At 41.0% G+C, this 19458-nt stretch overlaps 1 protein-coding gene and 1 long non-coding RNA gene across 4 annotated transcripts in view; one reads left to right on the forward strand and one right to left on the reverse strand.

The window, feature by feature from the left end:
• The window catches only part of LOC148126053 (uncharacterized), a 57095-nt gene extending 49864 nt beyond the window's left edge, over positions 1–7231 (reverse strand). Inside the window, exon 1 of the long non-coding RNA XR_015742725.1 lies at positions 7136–7231. This is a non-coding gene — a long non-coding RNA (uncharacterized LOC148126053). The remainder of the gene's footprint in view (positions 1–7135) is intronic.
• Positions 7232–7292: 61 nt separating this feature from the next.
• On the forward strand, positions 7293–19087 carry SLC32A1 (solute carrier family 32 member 1). 3 transcript variants are annotated; one of them, XM_087929088.1, is made up of 4 exons: positions 7293–7398; positions 7475–7681; positions 13563–14440; positions 16464–19087. In XM_087929088.1, the coding sequence occupies exons 3-4, from the start codon at positions 14063–14065 to the stop codon at positions 17649–17651; spliced, it is 1566 nt and encodes a 521-aa protein (XP_087785214.1). In that variant the 5' UTR covers positions 7293–7398; positions 7475–7681; positions 13563–14062; the 3' UTR covers positions 17652–19087. The 3 variants fall into 3 exon arrangements, with proteins under 3 accessions (XP_087785214.1, XP_026553101.1, XP_087785213.1); XM_026697316.2 differs by having other exon boundaries at positions 7340–7398; positions 7451–7681; XM_087929087.1 differs by having other exon boundaries at positions 7340–7398; positions 7459–7681.
• The last annotated feature ends 371 nt before the right edge of the window (positions 19088–19458 follow it).

Genomic DNA, 19458 nt, shown 5'->3' on the forward strand with positions numbered 1-19458 from the left:
CATTTTGTGCACTAGCTGAGTGGGAAGAAAGAACCACTGATCACAAAATTACATTAAATAGAATACTATCATAATAAGCTTTGTTCTTTTTTAGTCTTACTATGGAATTTCAGGACATTCACTCTACAAGTTCTTTATAATGTGGCTCCAATGCAGACACATCCTGTTCCTAAACATCTCAAAAGCTTACCTACTTAGCCTGAAGGGACTTCTTCTGGCCCTTAGCAAATCCAGCCCTTTGAAGACCTACTTTCACCTATAATCCCATGTTGTATTTCCATACTAACATACTTTTTCTTTTCTTTTTCTACCATTCTGTTACTCATTCTGTTACTCATGAATTACTTTTACAGCGTGCATTTATTTTTGTCTTAGTAAAAATGTAAACAAGTCAATATATTAGTTTGGGATGTAGGTCTCAATATTTCAGTTACATTAGCATAGTAAAGAGCATTTATGTTTAAATATAAGCTATCCCTTTGTTTTATGTCAAATTGACAAAAATGCATATGAAAATATTACTTGGGTTTTTAAAAAATTAAAATACATGTCCTTTCAAGTATTTTTAAAAGGAAGGAAGAAATGTGTCATATCATTTGTTTAAGGTCACAGTACTTATATAAGATGTTGACTCTTTAGTAACTCATTGATTCTTAAATCAATATCTGAAGCAAACAATTAGTTCATCTGTAAGTAACATTTGAATTGGACAATAGGAATTTAACCTTGAACAAAATATTTGTCCCTATTCAAAAACAATACTGGGTATATCTCTTATGTCTTTACTAATAGTATGATTACATGTCTCCAATAACTGAGTTTGCTTCAATATAGGATTAGAACTGAGGGATGAAGAAAAGAATCCAAAAGGGAAAAAATATTGACATTTAATTTGCAAAAGGTTGTAATGCAACATATGAAAGTGCATATTTCCGAAAGTATTAGAAAGTATTAAAGTATTACAAATAAGTCCATGCTAATTTTATGAACTGGATGTTCCCATCTCAGCAAAAGCTTTACTTATAAAACTGCTTGTAAAATTTGATAGATTCTTTATATGTTCATTATATGTAGTGCATCAGTGTTTAACCTTGGTCCAATATTTATTCAGAATATGCTTTATAGGGAAACCTAGGTATATATATATTGAATTTAAGTAAGAGTACTATTACATGTTAACCATGGTTTTAGATATAAATAAGCCATGTGCAAAAGTAAGTTTAGTGTAGTTGAGGCAAAAAAAATAAATAAATCTGGACAAACATTTTCAATGCATTAGGCTAGATAGTCTGATCAAGAAAATTCTTAATAACCTAATATAACTAAAGAACTTACAAAAACAAAAACTTGAACATTTCACTGAGGAGAAAAAAAATATTCTATCAACCTCCAGTACCTCCAGAAAACCAAAGTCCTATAAATAGCAGAAGATGAAATTATGGTTTCATTCAGTATCACCGCATTCTATAGGACATTAGATCCAGAACTACCAAAGAATCCATGGGAACAGTACTATATAATATGCTTTACTCATCCAAATACACTAAGATTGAAATATTTGGAATCATGACCTCATAAACCTCTGTCTCACTCTTTATTTTTCAGCTTAATGGACAAATATGTCAACAAATCAGAGAACCATCTATGGGATCACCAGTCTCGGATCTCATAGAAGAGACTGTGATGCAGCATCTAGAAAGTAAATACTCTTAGGCAATAAAGTACAACCAAAAGTATGGCTCAGATATATAGAGGACACTTTCATATAACAGAAAAGGAACGATTGGAGAAGACACATGAAACAAGCAACATCATCAAAGGAATGACATTTACAAGGGAAGAAGGAAATAACAAATCACTATCTGCCCCAGATATCCAGACAAGGAAACAATGGCAAATTAGAAATGCAATTCTATCGAAAAACTACCCACAGTAACCAAGTACTCCAATAGCAAAGTAACAATCCAACCTCCCACAAGAAGAGCTTTGTAAAAACATTACTCAGACAAGATAAACACACTAATTAACAGAAGGGTGGCATTTAGATTATGAGACATTATAATGCCACTTTATTTTGCACTAGTGAGGCCATACTTGGAGTACTGTGCCCAGTTCTGGTCACCACTATGCAAAAGAGATGCTGAAACCCTAGAAAATGTGCGGTGAAGAACAACAAAGGATCTGGAGTTTTAATCATATAATCAACGGTTGCAGAAGCTAGATATGTCCAGCCTATTGAAGAGAAGGATTAGGGGTAACATGATGGCTGTCTTCCAGTACTTGAAGGGCTGACAGAGAAGAGGGGATTGACTTATTCCCCAAAGCACCAGAGGGCAGAATAAGAAGTAATGGGTGGAAACATGTTAAAGAGAAATCCAAACTGGAACTAAGGAGAAATTTTCTGACAAAGAGAACAATTAATCAATGGAATAGCTTGCCTCTCAGAGTTGTGGGTGCTCCATTCTGGTCAAATGGTTGTCCAGTCTATTCTTTAAAACAGACTGGACAACCATTCGACCATGATGGTATAACTCCTGCCTTGAGCAGAGGGTAGGGCTAGAATGATTCTATGTTCTATAATGTTCAAGAAGCAGGACTAGCTATTTTTTAGCTATTCTTTTTGTATTGAATCTCAAAGTAGTGGTAGGCTAGTTAGCTATTAAATGGCGTGATGAGTTAAAAATAGCTGGTTGTAACCAAGGGTGGGATAATGTTCATAGACCAGAGCCATCCATTAAACTTTATAGGTCTCAGAAAGATGAAAAACACTTCCCATGAAGTGTCTGCCATGTCTATAGTAATGGTGGAGGAAAGGAATTCATTAGGGCATGACTTAAGATCAAGAAGTTGGAAGGATCTGTGATTGACCACATCATTTGACACCTAGCAGCTTAGGCAAAAAGATGAAAAAGTTGAAAAAGACTCTGAACTTTGATACTATCTGAAAAAAGAGCAAGATGAGATTTACCCATATTTAATTACTGATTAATGACTGCAATATTATCCTCATTTGCAGATCTCAATTCCAATGTGGCCAATAATGATGTTTATCCAACCTAACTTGCTTTGTGTCCCTGGGTTGCATTAAGCTTGTGTAGATGGACATTAGAAACCACTTTTCCATCGACTATATAAGAAAAAACAGTAAGATTACTTACTGAAAAACAGTAAGATTATACAATGTATGATTTGGTATCAAAATACTTATAGTAAGATGTGGAAAATATTGTGAGGTGACTCTGGGGGACACTCCCTGTGGGCTGGTAACATATGGTTTTCAGAGTTCTGAGCATTTGCCTTTTGACCTAGTCATTGCAGCTACATAGAAAACCCATCACTTTTCAAATTGCTTCTCTGCACACAAAAATGTTTAGCCTGAAGGAACAATACAGTGGTGCATTATTTTTGGTAGGGTTTTATTGATGCTTTATACATAATATTCTGTAGCTGTTGCTTAGTAAACTTTGACAATCAGAATGTCTTTCCCATCTCTATACAGTACATTTATACTTGGATTTTTACATTTATTTTCTGCTATTTTGTATAACAATATTTAAAGCAACTTATTTTAAGGTTATGTATTAGTCAACCAGTGATGTCAAAATAAGAGTTTGTGGTTATAAAAGAAATACTGTTCAACAAAATATGAGCATACTGAAAGCTTTTAAAGCTTTTGGCAACTCTGGAGAAAATATAATTTCATAGGAGCAAATTCATTTGTACTCTAAATGCTAACTCTCAGCAGCTTACATTATAATTGAAATTTATAAAAATGAATTATACTTTTCCTGAAGATATTTTTAAAATTATTCATAGGGTTTATGGACCTTTTGTTCATTGATTGAACAACCTCAAGGTAGGCAATTAGCTTGCTGTATAGGAAAGATAGTAAATGTAAATAATAAAGTTAATAATTTAAATAATATATGTTGAATTGATATGGAAAAGCAGAATCTACCACTGCAGTGCCAAGGGAATGGACCTTCTGTCTCCAAAAGGCAATGAAGATTAAGAATAGTTTTCAGATTAGAAAAACTGTTGCTGAATGATAGCACCCAACAAACTTGTATAACCTGACAATGGGTGAGGGATAATGGAAGCTATAGTTCTTCAATAATTGAGAGAACATAAGTACCCAATACCACCCATGAAGTATTGTAAGTATTTATCCTGGTTGATCTTAGCCAAGAGACCTACATTTTATGGAGACTTCCTACAGAATTGCTCATTTAGATAGTAAAAGTAAAGGTTTCCCCGTCTAGTAGTGTCTGACTCTGGGAATGGTGCTCATCTCCATTTCTTAGCCAAGTGAGCCAACGTTGTCCAAAGCTGTCTTTCCATGGTCATATGGGCAACATGATTATATGCCAAGATGCACAGAATGCTGTTACTTCTCCACCAAAGTTGTACCTATTTATCTACTTGCATTTGCATGCTCTCAAACTGCTAGGGGGACAGGAGTTGGGGCTAAGTAATGGGAGCTCAGCACTCTCAAAACTGGGCTATCAGCTTTCCAGCTGACAAACTCAGCCACTTTAACCACTGAGCCGTCACACCCTATCCATTTAGATAGCATGGCTGAATAAAATAATATACATTAATATGTTATTACATAGATGTGTGTTTTTCTTTTCTTCTCTGGACTGAATTTTCTTGTGGGATATGGATAGAGTACTTCAAAAGCAGCGGGCAGAATGAATTCCAGGGTCTTTTCAGATTATTGTAACAAAAGTCAAGATGGCATCTGTAAGGGTGTGCCTATGTTAAATGTGGATCATATTTATTTTATTTTAAAGCCTTACATGGCCATACATCTTAAGAGACACAACTCTGGATGATTCATAACAATGAAATAGAGTCAAATAAACAAAACATAATATAGAATGTAAAACAATGCAAACTAAAAGCAAAAACTAAAACCTATTTTTATGTGCATTGCATCATCACTGCAACTTTCTCCTCCTTCCCCCACTCAATGGACACTCCTGGCCAATCCAAATGACTGCTAGATTTATATCTCAGATACCTGCCCTCTGGAATAGTTTCCCCACACATATTTTATTTATTTTATTCATTTATTACATTTATATGGTCTCAATCTCCCAGTTTGAGGCAACTCTAGGTGGCCTACAATGTTACTGTATGTGTGTCTACACATACAGTAGATAATAAAAATTATAAATATAAAAACAGATTAAAATGATAGAAGGTTAAGAGAAATCTACAAAATCATGGGGTAGAAGTGGAACAGTGGTGATTGTTCATTGTTGCTGCACTGAACTCTTTTAGTGTGACTCCTTCAGGGCCCCATACCAGTTGGCAAGGCCAGGTTTTAAGGCTTGTCCTGAAAATCAGAAGAGATTCATAGGACACCAATCCCCACAGTGTTCCAAAAGGTTTCAAATTCCTGCTTGTTCTTCTACTCCTTGGAGTGGGTGTGAGTCCCTGTATGCTCCTCTTTTTTTTGCTTGAGGTATATGCTTTTTTTCCCCTTCAGGAAGTACACATCCTGTTTTTCTTTTTAAATTGTGAGCCACTCAGAATCATTTGCAGCTGAGTGTCTTCTAAATTCTAGTTGTGCATTTGTGTGTACTGTGGAAGTGATGTATATAATTGAACTGTTATTAGAAAGAAGAAAATAACAATATCATTGATTCCTTCCCATTCATATAATGTTGAATTAAAAAATAAGCTCTCATATTCCCTTACCATAAACAAGTACATTTTGCCTGAAAATGCATAAAAGAAAACAATGACACTTGCCAGGACTAATGACAACATCAAACATTTTCTTGATTCATAATCTTCCTTGCTACCATCCCCCAGTCCATCCTGTGCCAAGGAGGTTCAAGCCTTCTGTGGAGTTTTTGTAGAGTTATTAATTCCCGATCTGCAGAGCCCAGTCTGCTTCGAGGAGATAAGGGCAAAGCCATTAACCCCTTGGAGGTCTTGGTAAGACAGTTTATCACTCTGTCCTTTGAAATATGATTGGCTTGCTGGGAGGATTTGGGTGGGATTTATATTTTAAACTAAAAAACAATGGGTCATGTGATTTTTCTTTTCCTTCAAGAATAAAGACATAGAGTTCATTTATGAAATATAACTAACCATTAAGTGCTGCATAATAGAACAGGAAAAGTTGGCATCTTCTTTTTTCATTCCTTCCACTCCCTAAATGCAGCTAGACATTTAAGTCTCCCAAGAGCGCATGGTTCCATACATCAAGGCACGAGCATTAGGGAATCCAAAGGGTTTGCAACTGGATTTTTGTTTGCCTCACACTAGTTCCATTCTGAAATTGTTTTCTTATCAGAGAGAAAACTCAAGAGACCTAATAACCTTTGAGCAATATTGGCATGCAACATTTTCAGAATAATTATTGGTTAGCAGGAGAATGAGTGATGTGGCCTGCTTATTTACTCTACCCTTTTCTAAAAAGCTCATCTGTTCTCCAACTTGCTAAGGAGATGATAATGGCAAACCAAGCAACTGCTAGCAAATAAAATACTTTTCCTCCCTCCCTCCCTCCCTCTGATTACACTCTCCATAGGAGATGTGGTGGAAATAATAACATATGAGTTATGTTCGCAATAAAAATGTAGCAAAGTTTGGAAACACAATGTGAAAGGTGCAAACACTTTTGATTTCAATCGATATCTATAACGGTGTTTGTATTCTGCCTTTCAAGGAAGTCATCTACACAACCACCCCGACTTCTCCCTTTCATCTCGTTGTATCTAAATCCCACACCAGCGAAGCCATTTCACTCATCCGAGGAAGTGGGCTGCAGCTCGTGGAAAGGTGAACTTCAAAAGGGGCGACCAGACTCTTCCCCATATGAAGGTAAAGGCGAGACAGCTAAGAATCCTCTGGAGTTATTCGACTCCAAGTTCCATAATGGCCAAACCTTGGTGATGGAAGCTGCCATGCAGCCATCTGGGAGATGCCAAATCGTGAAAGGCAGCTCTTATAGTTCCAGCCACGTTTCTCTCCACCCTTTTTTGCTCCCTCCCCCGCCCGGTTTCTCAGATTGTACTCCCTCTTCCGCGACTCAGGGGTCCCCTCGCCGAGCCCTCCCCTTCGTCTCCTCCTCCCCCCACCCCTCCTCCGACCCCTGGAAAGGCTTCTAGCTTACCCGAGAGTTCAGTGTCCCTGGGTGGTGGGATGCCTTCCGAGTGAATCGCCCGAAGCTGCGGCGGAAGAGATTGCCAGGCTGTTGTTGGAAAGGGGGCTGGGCGACTCATGCACCCGGCGGGAGAGGGTGGGCCGTGTGTGTGTGTGTGGGGGGGAGAGGATGCGCGGGATGCTGAGCTTCCTCTTTTGCAACCTAGCTGGTGGCGAAGGAGCGCAGTTGGCGCAATCTAAGCAGGGCAGGAGGCAGCTTCAGTGTTTAGGTAGGTAGGTAGGTAGGTAGGTCGGAAGGAAGGAAGGAAGGAAGGAAGGAAGGAAGGAAGGAAGGAAGGAAGGAAGGAAGGAAGGAAGGAAGGAAGATTCGCTTTTTGCTCCGACGGGCTGCTATCTTTTCCTCGGAAACCGTGGCAATCGCCCTCGGTTCTACCCCCGACAATACACCAGCTCAACCGCGTGCAATAACTTGCTCTGCTTTGCGAGGGAACTTGCAGCATCTCTCTTTGCGGAGTTGCCAGCGACGAGAGAGGAGAAAGGCTTCTAGCGTTCGCCGGTGAGTTACGCAGCCCCCGACTACAGCTGCCTCTCCTTGAAGGGGGATCCCGACCAGGTACCCCGAGAAGAAAGTCCGAAGAATTTAAAAAAAAAAAAAGTTACTCCCCGGTAGCTGCTTGTAGGCTTCCCTACAGAGATCCATCGCTACAAATCGCTGCCACTTTTGCCTTTTGTTTCCGCAGGGCTCCAAACGCAGGCTCGCCTCTTCCTGGGCGAAGCTGGAGTCAAAGGGAACGGGCTGGAACTCCTTTCCTAACCTGGTGCCCCTCCCATTTCCTCCCTTCCCCGGGTAGTTAAGTCTAAAAAAGGCTGAAGTTTCCGAGAGTTCAACGTCTGGTGACTTTTGATGGACCTTTCGCGGATCTTTCTTGGCCGTCAGTAGGACGGGATTCGCCTCCGTGTTCTTCTGGTCTGGTTTTCTCCGACTTCCTTACATTCCTGGGATTATTTCTTGGTCTTGTCTAGATTTTAATCCTATCACACTCGGTTTAGTTTTTCGTGTCCCGTCCCCCCCCCCCCAATCCAGGGTGGATCCTGAATTCGCAGACAGCCTCGTCAACCTGCTGACTGCGAATTATGAGAAGTTTGCTGCCCAACAAACCGGGGAAGCGGCTGATGGGGGGAACAATCGGTTTAAAAAAACTGGCACCCTCATTTTAAACCCCTTGGTTTTCCTCAGGTCCAGCTTTCCGTCGGCTAAGGCAGGGGTCGCCACCAGCTAGGTTGCAAAAGAGGAAGCTCAGCATCCCGCGCATCCTCCCCCCCGCCCCCCAAGGCAGGTCTTCCGTCGCCTAAGGCAGGGGTCTCTTTCAGCCTGGAGGACTTCAACTCCCAGAACTCTGGGGAATTCTGGAAATTGAATTCCACCAGGCTGAAAGTTGCCAAGGTTGGAGACCCCTGGCTAAGGCACCTCTGAAAAAGCAGCGCCCGCGAACCTTGTGAGCTTCTGGTTGGGTTTATCTATTCAGTCCGTGCCGGTTGAGGCTTCTTGGTGGAATTTTATTTCATGTCCTTATCGGTCTACGGAGTGTTTTACCGGTGCAAGGAACAAAGCAAAACAGTATAATTTGCGTCAAAGAGCGCCTTCGGCAATTAAAAAACAACGGGGCTGGTTCCCTGGCGACTCTGGAGAAGCCGGCGAAGTAGTTCATTCTTGGCCAAGGCGGCGAAGTATTTTGCCGTTGGCTATTTTCGGAAATAGACTTTCTCAATCCACTTGCAAGGAGCCTTGCTATATTTAATGATAATATTCTATCCAAAGCTCCCCACAAAGGAAATGAGTTTAACCCCTTCTAATCCCAAAGATGCATTTTCAGGAGGCAACTCCTGGACGTCCCCCCCTTTTTTTTTCTTTGAAGACATTTTACTTGCAAGGAATATTAATCCTTCCATTCCCCACCATCCAGTCAGAGCTGAAGAAGCTTCTTGGATGAGAAGCGAAACGTCTTCAAAGGAAAAACAAACGAACAAGAAAGTCCAGTGGCCTCCTGAAAAAAAAAAAAAAGCACCTTTGGGACAATCAGGACATGGATCACTGATAATCTCTACAGAACTTTTAACTATGCAGTTCGGGATGAATCCCCTTCTAATCGTTTCCTCTTTTTTTTTTTTTTTACTTTTAAATGCATCTCAGGCCATTGGGAAGAGGAGAGAAAGATGCCTTTGCCGGATAAATTAATCTGAATCAAGTTTAGGTGGGAGTTGTACGGGTGCGATTTACATTTACAACCGAAACACGTAGGGAAAGTCAATTATTTCAATTGGAAGCCAAATTGGTCCCACTCTCCAAATAGCGTCTGAAAGCTTGCCCTCCCTCCCCTCGCTGTCTTTTCAAGGACGAAATTGAGTCAAAGCAGAGAAAAAGATTGATAATGTCTGTGAATTAATGGGGGCACTTAATGGCTACATTAGGCTTAACCTGGCTGGTGCATTAACTGATCTTCAGGGTTTGCACAATATATTGAACTAAAAATCCTACCTAACCAAAAAAAAAAAAAAAAAAGCTAACGAGGGTAAAAACTAGCGGGTTGTGCGAAAGCCCCTGCTAAATTTGAAACTGACCATATCCGGTGCGTTATACAAACACAAATGCCCGTGTTGACTGCATCGCGATAAACTTTTGGAAGACGACCAAAATAGGTCATATGACCGCTTGGGTCATTTTTAGGATGAAAAGTTTCTGAAACTTTTAAGCCAGCGGTCGAGTCCCGAGCCTTTCCTTTACTGTCAAGTAAAATAAACATTTTAGAGGAAAAACCTCGCGTCAGTTCAGTTTAGCCATATGGACTCGCTAGGGCAAAGAATAGAAAGCCCTTTTCCTCAACAGCGCTTCTGCTTCTAGCGCGGACAGCTCTAGAAAATTTCGGAGTCAAATAACCCAACTACTGAAATGAGAATTTTGAGGGGAAATGACCAACCTAAGAAGGGAGTGGAATAAGATGGCTGCGGGCTGCTCGTTTGTTTCTGAACTAGAAAGGCTGTCTCAGCAAAGAAAGGAACATGGGAGGGATAAACGCCAGAGAGGGGATCGAATTGGGAGGAGGTTTGGGAGCACCGACGTCATCTAACAAAGAATACCTAATGAAGACAATGGGGCTTCCCCATTTAGAATTCGCGGGGATTTCGGGCGGGGGAGAAACTGCCTTTGACCTTTCTTGGTCATACCAATTGTCTGGGAGCTAGAAGTAGGATGCTATTTATTCTGAACCGTTCTTTCATATCATTTTGCAAAACACAACAGATTTTAAGTACACAGTATAATTAATGCATGTTTCCTCAGTTGGGGTCAGTGTGGTTACAATCATATGTAAAACCTGTGATGAACATGTCTACTGCGCTTTGGTTTTAACAGGAAATATACCTAATTTTACTTTCTTTGGTGTGAGAGGACAGAGAAGGGAAGAAAGAGAAGAAGGCTATTCTTTTTTTGGTTACAGTTTTTTTTAAAACAATCTAAGAACGGGCTATCCAGTTCTATGTGACCATCAATAGGCTTTGCCCATTAGAAGTGTGTATTACAATTAAAATTTGTCTGAGAAAGGCAATGTTCTTCCTTACAATTGTTCAGTTTTGTATTTCTTTAAAAATATATATAAAATTTAAAAGTAGGACTTCTGACAACTGAAACCACTTAAATTAATACTTATAAATGGAGCTTCCTAATGAAACGGATGCCAGGATGCATTTTGGTTTTGTTTTAGAAATGTTGTGACCAATGTTAAGAATTTGCCGGGACTATTTTTCCTTAGGTTTGGTGCAACGGAGGTGCATGCATGCGTGAAGATACCGCACTGTCATTTCACAATGAGAATTAAAATTTGGATGCAGTTTGACTGTTCCTTTGGTTCACATGCCTGCTGGCTATTTCTAAATATGGAGCGGAAGGGGGGGGGGAACCCGCCTGCGCTTTTCTTCCCCGACCTATTTGTGCAACGATTTGTGATAATTCCTTCTTCAAAGCAAAGCTGGAGGTAGTTTTGGCTAAACTGCGGTTGCATCTCTTTTCCCTTTCGCTCTTTTCTAATTAAAGGGATGCCGAGAAGGCTATTTTTAAAATGGAAACATTACCTTACATTACTTGTAAATTCCAGCCGAGTGTAACTGCGGCTGTATAAAACTTTATGTAACTCCAACAAGTACCTTTAGAAAACAAAGATTTATTTTTATTCTACTTTTATTACTTTATAAATAACTCAAGACAGAGAATATATCTAATAGTCCTTTCTCTTCCTCTTTTCCTCACAACAACCCTGTGAGGTGGGTTGGAGGGAGAGGGAAGAGAGAGGGAGACAGAGGGAGAGAAGGAGGAGAGAGAGAGGGGGAGAGGGATGAGAGAGAGGGGGAGAGGGAGAGAGGGAGGGGAGAGAGAAGGAGAGAGAGAGAGAGGGAGGGAGGGAGGGAGAGAGGGGGTGCTGGCTCATATGGTTAATGCAGAAATAGAACTAACAGTCTTCCTGTTTCTAGCCTGGTGTAACCTTTGAATCTTTCTCAAAACCAGGAATCTTTCTGAATAATAGTGACTATTTTGAATCTTACTACTTAAAAACTCAGCCAAGATGATGCAGACAATGACATAATTTTTTATGATTCCTTTCAGGCATATATATTTACTCAAAAAGTATTTAATAAAGTGAAACGTTTTATTAGTTTACATGGCATTTTATATCAGCTTACTTCAAAAGATTCAGAGACGTTTATTAATGCATAAGTCGAATAAATCCCTTGAGTTCTCAGGACCAGCACACAACTATTTATCAATAGAATAAACGGGAGAAAAAAAATCAACGATAGAGCGGGGAAGAACGAAAACTCCATCATCTCTTGTCCATCTTCCATTCTTGCACATTGCAACTTTTATTCGTAATAACTCCGGTCTACAGTTTCTCACGATGATATATATATATATATAGGTAGATCGGGAGAAATGTGATGAACAATTGTTTCTTTTCTCCTTTGCCTTTCTTTTGTTCCAAACGCACAATCAAAACCTGTCCTCTGAAATTGAATCCGATTTCTTTCCAAAACACACGTTTCAGTATTTTGAGAAAACTATCATCAGAGTGGAGGAGGGCGCGATCCTATTATAAGATTTAATTTCCTATTAATAAAAGGGGGAGTGATTGGGAAGAAGGATAAGCAGCCAATCAAAAGAGCCGCGAGTTGGCTGAAAGGGCCGAAGGTGCTTTCAATTTCAATTTCGCAACACCTGCCACCCCCCCCCCATCTCCGCCCACGCAGCCGCAACACCCTATTTCTTGCTGCAGTATTTTATCGAGCCAGGTGCTGTCTTAAAGGTTGGCTAAAATTGAAAGAGACACTCTTCCGTCTAAAAATATGAAGATATTAAACCGCAGGTAGTAAAGAAAATGGATAACGCCGTACATAAATTCTAAAGACAAGAGAGAGAGAGAGAGAAAGAGAAATGCGGTACGCAGTTGGTGGGGCATCGCAGCAATTCGCTTAGCCATGTAAACAGAATTCGAAGCAAAACCGTCGCACACGAGTATTTCCCGTTATAGCCTTAAAACCGGACAAATCTGATGCAGTACCCCTCTGCTGGTAGCCAAAAATCAGAGGTCTGGAAACAAATTTTGAGGCTAGGCTGATATATTTCATTAAATCTTGTAATCAAACGGATTACCGTAGTCTGAAACGGTGTTTCCGGGCTCCTTCCGATTTGGGGCTTACCCTAAATTTACTTAGCTCTCACCCTACCGCCAATAGATAATCCAAGGAGTCCATTACAACACCTCCATTTTTTCTAGGCCTGCCTTGCTGGCAGCATTCCCCGCACTTTCCTCTTCATCCTGGGCAGGCTAATAATATTTAGGTTTCCCAATAGAGACACAATTCTTAGGAGAATTGAACCGAACGAACACAGAGGGCGGTGGGCGAGAAAAGGGTCATTTCCCAGCCTGTTGGAGGATAATGTGATGTGATAATGTGATGTGGGGGCGATTGCAGATGACATAGGGGAGTCCCCCCACCCCCGATTTTTATATCAAAGCTGGGTTTGGCTACGTTCTGCAAACCGCGCCTGGAAAGGAAAAGATGCATGAAGATGCCAACTGGTGCCCCCCTTCCTTTCCCTCTGCAGTTTGTCTCAGGCGTGGGTGTTGCTCTTGGGGGAGGGGGAGGAGAGAAGTAGATTTTGGTGGGGACCTCCCCCAGAAATGCAGCAAACCTTTCCTCAGGCTCCCTTCCTCCCACCCCACCCCACCCCAACCCCATCCCCGATCCCGTTTCCCCCCTCCTCTTTCCTTCTGCTAGTTCGACGCGTGGGGACCGAGACGTGCCGCGCGCAGCCGAAGGCTTGCGTGGCAATCTGGTGACCGCCGCGCGTCCCCCTCTCGCTTCTCACCCCCTCCCCTCCCCTCCAGGTTTCTCTGCATTGCATTGGCACCGCCGAGGCTGGAGAGACAACCCGCCCGTCTCTCGACTCCGAAAAAGGGGAGAAGCCGGAGAGAAGGTGGAAGGACGTCTGGGCAGAAGAGCTGAGCTGCCTGCCGGCGGCGAGGTGGGCATTCCAGCCGCGTCCAGCCCACACCTGTCGCGCCCTCTGAAGAGCCTATGCCCCAGGCAAAAGGCGAGAGCTGCCCCTGCAGGTGCCGAGGTCATGGTCCAAGCGACTCTGCAGAGGCGAAGGTCCAGTTCCAGGCGAGAGTGGAGATAGCGCCCTTCTAAGGCTCGCCCTCAACCGCCGGAGCAGCAGCAGCAGCAGCAGCGACAGGACTGGCGTGCCAAGCTGGTCTGGCACCACAGTAGCTTTGTCGGCTTCGGCCCCTCTCCACCTTTCTGCCCGCTACCCGCTTCCTGAGCCTTTGGCCGGTGCCTCTAACACCCGCCCCCACTTACAAGCGAGGCAGCCCGGGAGAGCATCATGGCGACGCTAATTCGCAGCAAGATCTCCAACGTGGCCACCTCGGTTTCCAACAAGTCCCAGGCGAAGGTCAGCGGCATCTTTGCCCGTATGGGCTTCCAGGCAGCGACCGACGAAGAAGCGGTGGGGTTTGTTCACTGCGATGACCTGGACTACGAGCACCGGCAGGGACTGCAGATGGACATCCTGAAGCCCGAGGGCAGCGAGGAAGGAGGTGAGCCGCCCTTGGAAGGAGATACCCACTATCAGAGGGACGGCACGGGACCCCTGCCTCCCTCCGCTTCCAAGGACGATGGCGTGTGCTCCGAGCTGTCCACTCAAGGGAAGCCCAGGATCACCGCCTGGGAAGCCGGCTGGAATGTCACCAATGCCATCCAGGTAACCTTCAAAACTCCATTTCCCTTTTTCCGTTGGGTTTAAATCCTGAGCTTAATGGGGACTTTCCTTGGCCTTAGTTTCCAAGGGATCCAGATTGTCTGAGGGACTGTAGGGGTTCGCTCATCTAGAGTAGGGTCCCTGATGTTCATCACCTTGGATGTTAGAAACAGAAGGTGTCCCCAGAAGGACATCTTTATCCCATCCACTGCCCAACTATGTAAATGGCTGTCTACCCAGTATCAAGTAACTGCGCGTTCGAGAAAGGTTAAAAAAAAAAAATCACTTTCTAATTCAAGAACACGAATCAACACGTTCCAAGCGTTGTTGCACTTCCTCTCTCCCCCATCTTTGTCTCCTCCCCCAAATCCAGCCAGACTTACCTCTACTGTGGCAATTTCGATCTGTGTTAATGATGATGGGATGGCAATTGTTTTTTTTTTTTAAAAATTGCGGTTAAATTGTGCCTTCTAAATTCGCTCTATCTAATCCTTCCAGTTTCATCTGTATCTATGCCTGAATTTGTTTTACTATGCTCAAAGCAGCACATGGTCCAAATGAGACAGCCATTCTCCCATAGATGTTTTATTTTATTTTTGCTTTAGATGGAGGCATTTGGAAAATTTCAAAAGAGTGAAACAACCCCTTCCCTCCTTGCATTGTTTTGTTTTGTAGATGCTTAATCTGCAAAACCTGATTGTATAATCCCAGTTATTTTATAATTTGCTGGTATTGTCTACACACAGTAATAAGATGTACCATAACAAAATTGCACCTAGAAAAGATTTGCCCCTTTCAATCCAATATTATTCAGACCTGAAAGTACTAATCAGGAAATGAACTTTGAGGAAAAATGAATAGCATTTCTATAGTCAAAATCAATTTTTATTCAGTAGTGAAGATCTGAAAACAAATTTCCATAATATTTCTGCTGTTCCCTCCACCGAAACCATTGTACTAATTAATATCTAATTTAAACATGCAAACAAATGCAACAGTCAATCTTATTTTCACTAATTAGCCTTTTTGGGTGGCATTTCGAGCTGTCTTAAATTATAAGTTCTAACTTTCTGCAAAAATAACCTCTATATAACTAACTGCAAAGGGTATAGTTTGAAATTCTGTCCCTATTCATTTGAAAATAAGCTGTAGTGAACTCAGTGAGAACTACTTAGTAGATATGCATATGATTACTTTATAAAACAATTTAGTCTATGTATTCAGTTTTAATCCTTTAAGTGAATTATTTTTAGATGATAAAAATGGCTTCTATCCCAGTGAACAGCAGTAGCATGTACAATTTGATTTGATAGCAACCTGTTCATCACACTGCATTTTTGTATTTAAATCAGAGGCATTACCACCAAAATAAGTCAGGGTAATTTTAGTGAGTTTACAGTTATTGTTTTGGGTGATTGGTATGTGGTCAAAGACATACATTTCACAAGGAAGTGTGGTTGACTCCTATAGCGTACTATTTTTTTTTACAAAGCTATTGAGCAGATGCCTGTTTTCTCAAGCATTTGTAGGATGATCTAGGACCAAACTCTTTGTATTACTTACATTGATTTTAAAAAAAAAGTGTTTTAACTTTTGCATTCACAGTTTTAAGAAGTACTGGTTTTATTATGATTATTATTTATTATTTTATTAATTTTTAAATTGCCCTGGAATCCCAAGTAAAATGTAAAATGTTTTGTAGTTTCAAAAGGTATGCATTTTGAGCTTTAAATTCTTTTTTTAAAAAAGAAAAACCAAACCAATTCTTTCAAGGAGAGAGGATTTGCCCCTGTTACAGTGCTTCCTAGCTACATGAGAATTGATGAAAATAATATTTTTGAGAACATGTCTGTGCAGAAAAATGAAGCCTATCCTTCCTATTTTTATATGTTTTAATTTTGGAATTAAGCATGGAATTAAAAAAAAATTAGGTTCTTATAATCTCCATTTGTGCATTTTCTGGGAGAGTAACTGCTCCCTCGCAAATCAATCTGAGCAATACAATATCCATTTTCTGTCTTTCTAGGGGATGTTTGTTCTTGGCCTGCCCTATGCTATCCTTCACGGTGGATACCTAGGACTCTTTTTAATCATTTTTGCAGCAGTGGTTTGCTGCTACACTGGGAAAATCCTCATTGCCTGTCTCTATGAAGAGAATGAAGATGGAGAGATAGTCAGGGTGAGAGACTCCTATGTGGATATTGCCAATGCTTGCTGCACTCCTAGGTTTCCTAGTCTCGGGGGCAGGATTGTAAATGTGGCCCAGATCATAGAACTGGTCATGACCTGCATCCTGTATGTAGTGGTCAGTGGTAACCTGATGTACAACAGCTTCCCAAACTTGCCAGTGTCCCAGAAATCATGGTCCATCATTGCGACAGCAGCGCTTCTGCCTTGTGCTTTCTTGAAGAACCTCAAAGCTGTTTCCAAATTCAGTTTACTCTGCACCTTGGCTCATTTTGTGATCAACATTTTAGTGATTGCCTACTGCCTCTCCAGAGCCCGGGACTGGGCATGGGATAAAGTCAAGTTTTACATTGATGTGAAGAAGTTCCCCATCTCAATTGGCATCATTGTCTTCAGCTACACCTCTCAGATCTTTCTGCCTTCCTTGGAAGGGAACATGCAGAATCCAAAGGAGTTCCACTGCATGATGAACTGGACTCACATAGCCGCTTGCATCCTGAAGGGGCTCTTTGCCTTGGTAGCCTACCTGACTTGGGCTGACGATACAAAAGAAGTCATTACAGACAACTTGCCATCCACCATTAGAGCTGTCGTTAACATTTTCTTGGTAGCCAAGGCTTTGCTCTCCTATCCTTTGCCTTTCTTTGCAGCTGTGGAGGTCTTGGAGAGATCTCTCTTCCAAGAAGGAACCAGGGCTTGCTTTCCTAATTGCTATGGGGGTGACGGGAGGCTGAAATCCTGGGGACTCACCCTTAGGTGTGCCCTTGTGGTGTTCACCTTGCTGATGGCCATTTATGTCCCCCATTTTGCCCTCCTGATGGGCCTCACAGGAAGCCTCACAGGGGCAGGCCTCTGTTTCCTCCTTCCCAGCCTTTTCCACCTGAAGCTATTATGGAGGAAACTCTTGTGGCACCACGTCTTCTTTGATGTGGCCATTTTTGTAATAGGCGGTATATGCAGTGTGTCAGGCTTCATTCACTCTTTAGAAGGCCTCATTGAAGCTTTTAGAACCAATTCAGAAGACTAAAAGATGGGCTAGATTGGTTGCACTGGAGGGAGGAGAACAAAAATAAATAAATAAACCCCCCCACACAGAACATTTACATAGCCAAAAGATGCATCCCCATAAAAGAGAAATGTCTGTTATTTTAGTGAAGTTACACTCGACAAACATAAGTGAGTTTCCAGATCAGAGGCTTACCCAACAGACTTTTTAAATAAATGAAGAAACCCTATATATTTTGTATTATTTAGATATTATCAGAGAAAAAAGTATTTGGAATATTTCCCTGTCTTCTTCACGTCATAATCTACATACATTTAATCTTTATAAAGAGAGTAAAATCCTCTGTTCGGAAACAGGGAGAGATTCCATGGTAGTATTTTTGCAGGTTTTATGCAACTCAGTATTGTTTAAAAATAATATAAATGTCCATCCAGTTGCTTGGGATCATTATGCTGGATCACTGGAGTACATGTACGGCTTGATGCTAAATTTGTTTGAGGAGCAAATTGAAATGGCTCTGATGGCCATCTCTGAGCCTAGCAAACTGTAACGTTTACAGCTGTATATTAAAACAATCTGTAAGAACTGCTTTAACACTTCCATATCAGCTCATTTCCAGTGCCAGCATGTCCCATTTTGAGTAAACATCTGTAGCTGACCTGCAGCTGAGATCAGAGACTTAGCGTCAGTTATTGAGGATTGAGTTACTTTTATTCCTATTCTTAAAAACAAAAAGAATAAAATTGTTGGATTTGACAGCTATTATGGATAAGAATAAATCATATACAAGAAAACATTTCTGTGCAACTACCAGGTTTGTGGAGCTGTTTCAAATGTATGTGTGATGTAATTGTGGTAAATACAATGACAAATGTATATCAGAAAATTTATCTTTAACATAGAATGTGATTCATCAATATATCAAACAATAAAGAGAAACCATAAGAATTATGACTGGTATGGTTTGTTCTAGGAATCCCTCAAAGCATCTCACCTATCGATATTTATGTGAAACCAAACTCCATTGCAGCTCAGCATGTCTTTCTTCTTTGTAGCTACCTCTTTTTCCATTGCAGGGTAAGTCAGCAGATATTTTTGTAGGTACCAGGTGGATTAAGAAACATCATATAATGTATGTAATAAAGCATGTGTTGAATTCAAGTGATATACCAACTTTGAATGGGTGATTTCTTGGTTCACAGTAGTTCTACAGGGTGTATATCTATCTAGAACTAATGATCTAAGATTTCAGTGGAATTTTCTCTCTGCTTTAGCATTGGATTATGAACTGATTCTCCAATCTATGGAGAACATTTAATGTTCAGCCAAAACACAATGCAGTATTCTAAGAGAATTGTGATGGAAGTTATTTGCCAATAGTATTGTGAATTTTTTGTCTTCTGGTTACTCATTTATTGCATAGGACTATTCAAAATATATTTGAGATTTAACACTTATTATTTTGAAATCATTTAGTGTGGATCACACTATGTGATTTTCTTCTCTTTTTATTTTAATTCAGTTTTCAGGTCTTTGAGCATAATTTCTATCTACATATCGTACTAAATATATTTTAATTATCTATCATCTATATCTAATTATCTAATTTATTTATCATCAATCATTATCTATCTATCTATCTATCTATCTATCTATCTATCTATCTATCTATCTATCTATCGTGTTTCTCATATAATAAGGCCGGGTCTTACTTTTTTTTGAGCGCTGAAAAAATGGCTAGGCTGTCTTTTCGGGGGTGACTTAATTCCCCCCCCCCCTTGCATGTTCGGGCGGGCGGGCGGAGATGGCTTGGATGTTGACCTCAGTG

The sequence above is a fragment of the Pseudonaja textilis genome, chromosome 3 (genome assembly GCF_049901715.1).
Source record: "Pseudonaja textilis isolate UNSWEBS1 chromosome 3, rPseTex1.2, whole genome shotgun sequence".
Lineage (NCBI taxonomy): Eukaryota > Metazoa > Chordata > Lepidosauria > Squamata > Elapidae > Pseudonaja > Pseudonaja textilis.